The following is a 2,745-nucleotide window of genomic DNA, read 5'->3' on the forward strand; positions in this document are numbered from 1 at the left end:
GGGGGGGGGGGGGGTTTTTTTATTTTTTCTTAAAAAATTAAGGTAGGAAGGCAGGGTTTTCTTTAAGCTGAGGGCAAAGTCTTTGGTCCTTCTGGGCATTACCTTCCAAGCTCCCTCCAGCCAGCGGCCCCAGGATGCCTAGCAATTTTCCCTGGGGTTGAGTCTGGCCCACAAGACAAAACCGTGGGGTGGTGTCCACAGTCATGCCTGGGAACAAGGGAGTGGGGGGTGGAGGTCAAATGCTGTCAACCCCCCCTTTGCAGCTGAGATTACTTTATTCACTCATCACTTCTACCCACAGCACGTGGTCCCGGCATACACACAGGTGTGGCCTGTTCTCTCGGAGGTCTCAGTCCCCTGAGAGACTAGTAAACGAGACGGATGGCCTGGGCAGAGGGCATGGGCTTGGGAGGAACAGCCATATCTAAGTTGTCAGCAGGGGTGGCTCACTCTGGGGGCCTGGGGTTGGAGGGAGCCCTCAGGTCTCACCTAAACACCCTCTGTGTTCAATCAGTGATACGGAGAGTCCTGGCTGAGCAGAGGATGTCTGGGGACGAGCCGCCATTCTTCCCTCCAGCCACCCCACATTCTATTTTTACGTAAGACCTCATGAGCTCGCACCCACAAAAATGTCCCCATGACTCTGGATTTGAGCAACGGTTAACGTTAGAAATGGCTTCTTAAAGTTTGATCTTTTTCTTTGTAAAACAGTTACATCCACTTAAAATATAGTTCCTGTTAAAAAAGTCTCAGCAGGACCAGAGCTCCACCCCTCCATTCTGGAGGACGGCAGGCGACCCAAAGCACCGTTCTTTTTTAAATCCAGCAAATCAATTAGTCAGCACACGGGTTGTCTTTCCATCCTGCCGAACTCACCAGCGGGTCTCCTTCAGCGTCGCTGGGGGGCATCTGCTTGCTGGCCGAGCCCTCCCGAGGCATGGAGTAGCCGTCGAAGCCGACATCCTCGGGCCGGAGCTGCAGCAGGGGAGGCCACTCGTGCTGCTGCGGGCTGGCCGCCCAGGGGTAGGTGTCCATCACCCACTTGGCAGGGTCCTCCCAGGGGGCCCGCCTTCCGTAGAGCTAAGGGGAGGCCAGGAAGGAATGGTTAGGAGGGGGCTCAGACCTCCTCTGCAGCCCTGTTTTGCAGCTTTCCGGAAAGTTCCCCGAACGCAGCGTTATGCCTCCCCTGACAGGGTAATTCCACTTCCAGAATGCTACTGTAAGGGAGTCATCCAAGGTGCAGAGTGGATGTGCTAAGACCAAAGGCAGCATGACTCAGGTGTCAGGAACACCGGCTCTGGAGTCAGGCTGACGGGCTCACGCCTCAGCTCTGCCACTGACTCACTGCTACCCTAACTCTGAGCCTGGCTGATCTACCTGAATGGTGGCCAGCTTCCGTGGTAGAAACAGTCCCAGCACAGCCAATGTCAGACTACCAACACGACCTCACTGAATGCAGAGCTGGAAAGAGGGGCCGGCTATCAGCTCCAGCGCCCTCCTGCGTTACTACCAGATCTAGCACCCTACTGTGTCACCACCAGCTCCAGCACCCCCCTGCATTACCACCAACTCCAGCACCCTCCTGCATTACCACCAGCTCCAGCACCCTCCTGCATTACCACCAACTCCAGCACCCTCCTGCATTACCACCAGCTCCAGCACCCTCCTGCATTACCACCAGCTCCAGCACCCTCCTGCATTACCACCAGCTCCAGCACCCTCCTGCATTACCACCAGCTCCAGCACCCTCCTGCATTACCATCAGCTCTAGCACCCTCCTGCATGCAACCACCCAGAGAATTCCTCCCGCTGGCCACCGACACCACAGGCAGAGGTCACAAGTGACCCTGTTCTGGTAAAACCTCATTTCTTGAGGAGGGTCTGACTCTCACAGTCCCTCTGTAAACTTTCAAAACAGCGGACTGTTAACAGAGGTTACGTGTGGGTGGTGCTTCTCCCCGCCCATATATTTCTCAAATTTTTCCATATTAACTAATTTGCTCTTAAAAGGGAAAACGATATTATCACTTAATTTTGTAAGACCGCTACCATGCCTCCACATTCCTTTCTTTAAGCTTTAATGATAAAACGATTTTAGCAGTGAGTCTCAGACAGGATTCTGTGAAGGGGGCCTGTGCGTGTGCGTACGCATCTGTGTCAGAGAGAAAGGGAACACAAACATTTGGGGATATTTGGAATCGAAAAAGGCTGTTCCAGATTAGGAACATTCCTGCAATTTTTAGAAACTTCTCCCTCCAAGGGCCTTCCCCATGGAAATGGCCTGCTTTGCTCGGGCCAGACTTCACGTGGGTGAGGCTGCACCCAAGCCCCATTTCTGACAGCTCCTGCTTCTGTCTCCACCCTCCCGCCTGGAGGAGACGCTCAGGGCTGCAGCACCACAGAGGCTGGAAGGGGGAGGTCAGCCAGTCCTCAGAGGGAGTCTGGCCTGGTGGTTTTCAAATATGTGCCCTTCTCCCCTGACCCCATCACTGAAGAATCTGAGAAACTTTTGGGCTCAACGGAAGACAGCCTGAAAAACACTCTTTGGGCCCAAACTTTTCAGAGCACAGATGGGTACCCTAGAGAAGGGAGACTTGCCCCAGTCTCAGAGCAACCGGGTAATCTGATAAAGCGCCCGCGCCTCCCTCCATGGGGGGTGGGGGAGACAACGACGACGACACAAAGACCTTTCGAGTTACTCTGTAGACTAGACACTTTCGCAAATGTTTACAGTGACAACTCCAG

General features: G+C 54.1%; 1 protein-coding gene across 1 annotated transcript in view; it reads right to left on the minus strand.

Moving 5' to 3' along the window:
* Nucleotides 1-201: 201 nt before the first annotated feature.
* NAV2 (neuron navigator 2) overlaps nucleotides 202-2,745 on the minus strand; it is a gene marked incomplete at its 5' end in the record, with an annotated part of 137,067 nt that continues 134,523 nt past the window's right edge. Inside the window, 2 exons of the mRNA XM_014460859.2 lie at nucleotides 202-207; nucleotides 877-1,080. Coding sequence (XP_014316345.2) covers nucleotides 202-207; nucleotides 877-1,080 — 210 coding nt within the window. The remainder of the gene's footprint in view (nucleotides 208-876; nucleotides 1,081-2,745) is intronic.

The sequence above is a fragment of the Myotis lucifugus genome, unplaced genomic scaffold (assembly GCF_000147115.1).
Source record: "Myotis lucifugus unplaced genomic scaffold, Myoluc2.0 scaffold_143, whole genome shotgun sequence".
Classification (NCBI taxonomy): domain Eukaryota; kingdom Metazoa; phylum Chordata; class Mammalia; order Chiroptera; family Vespertilionidae; genus Myotis; species Myotis lucifugus.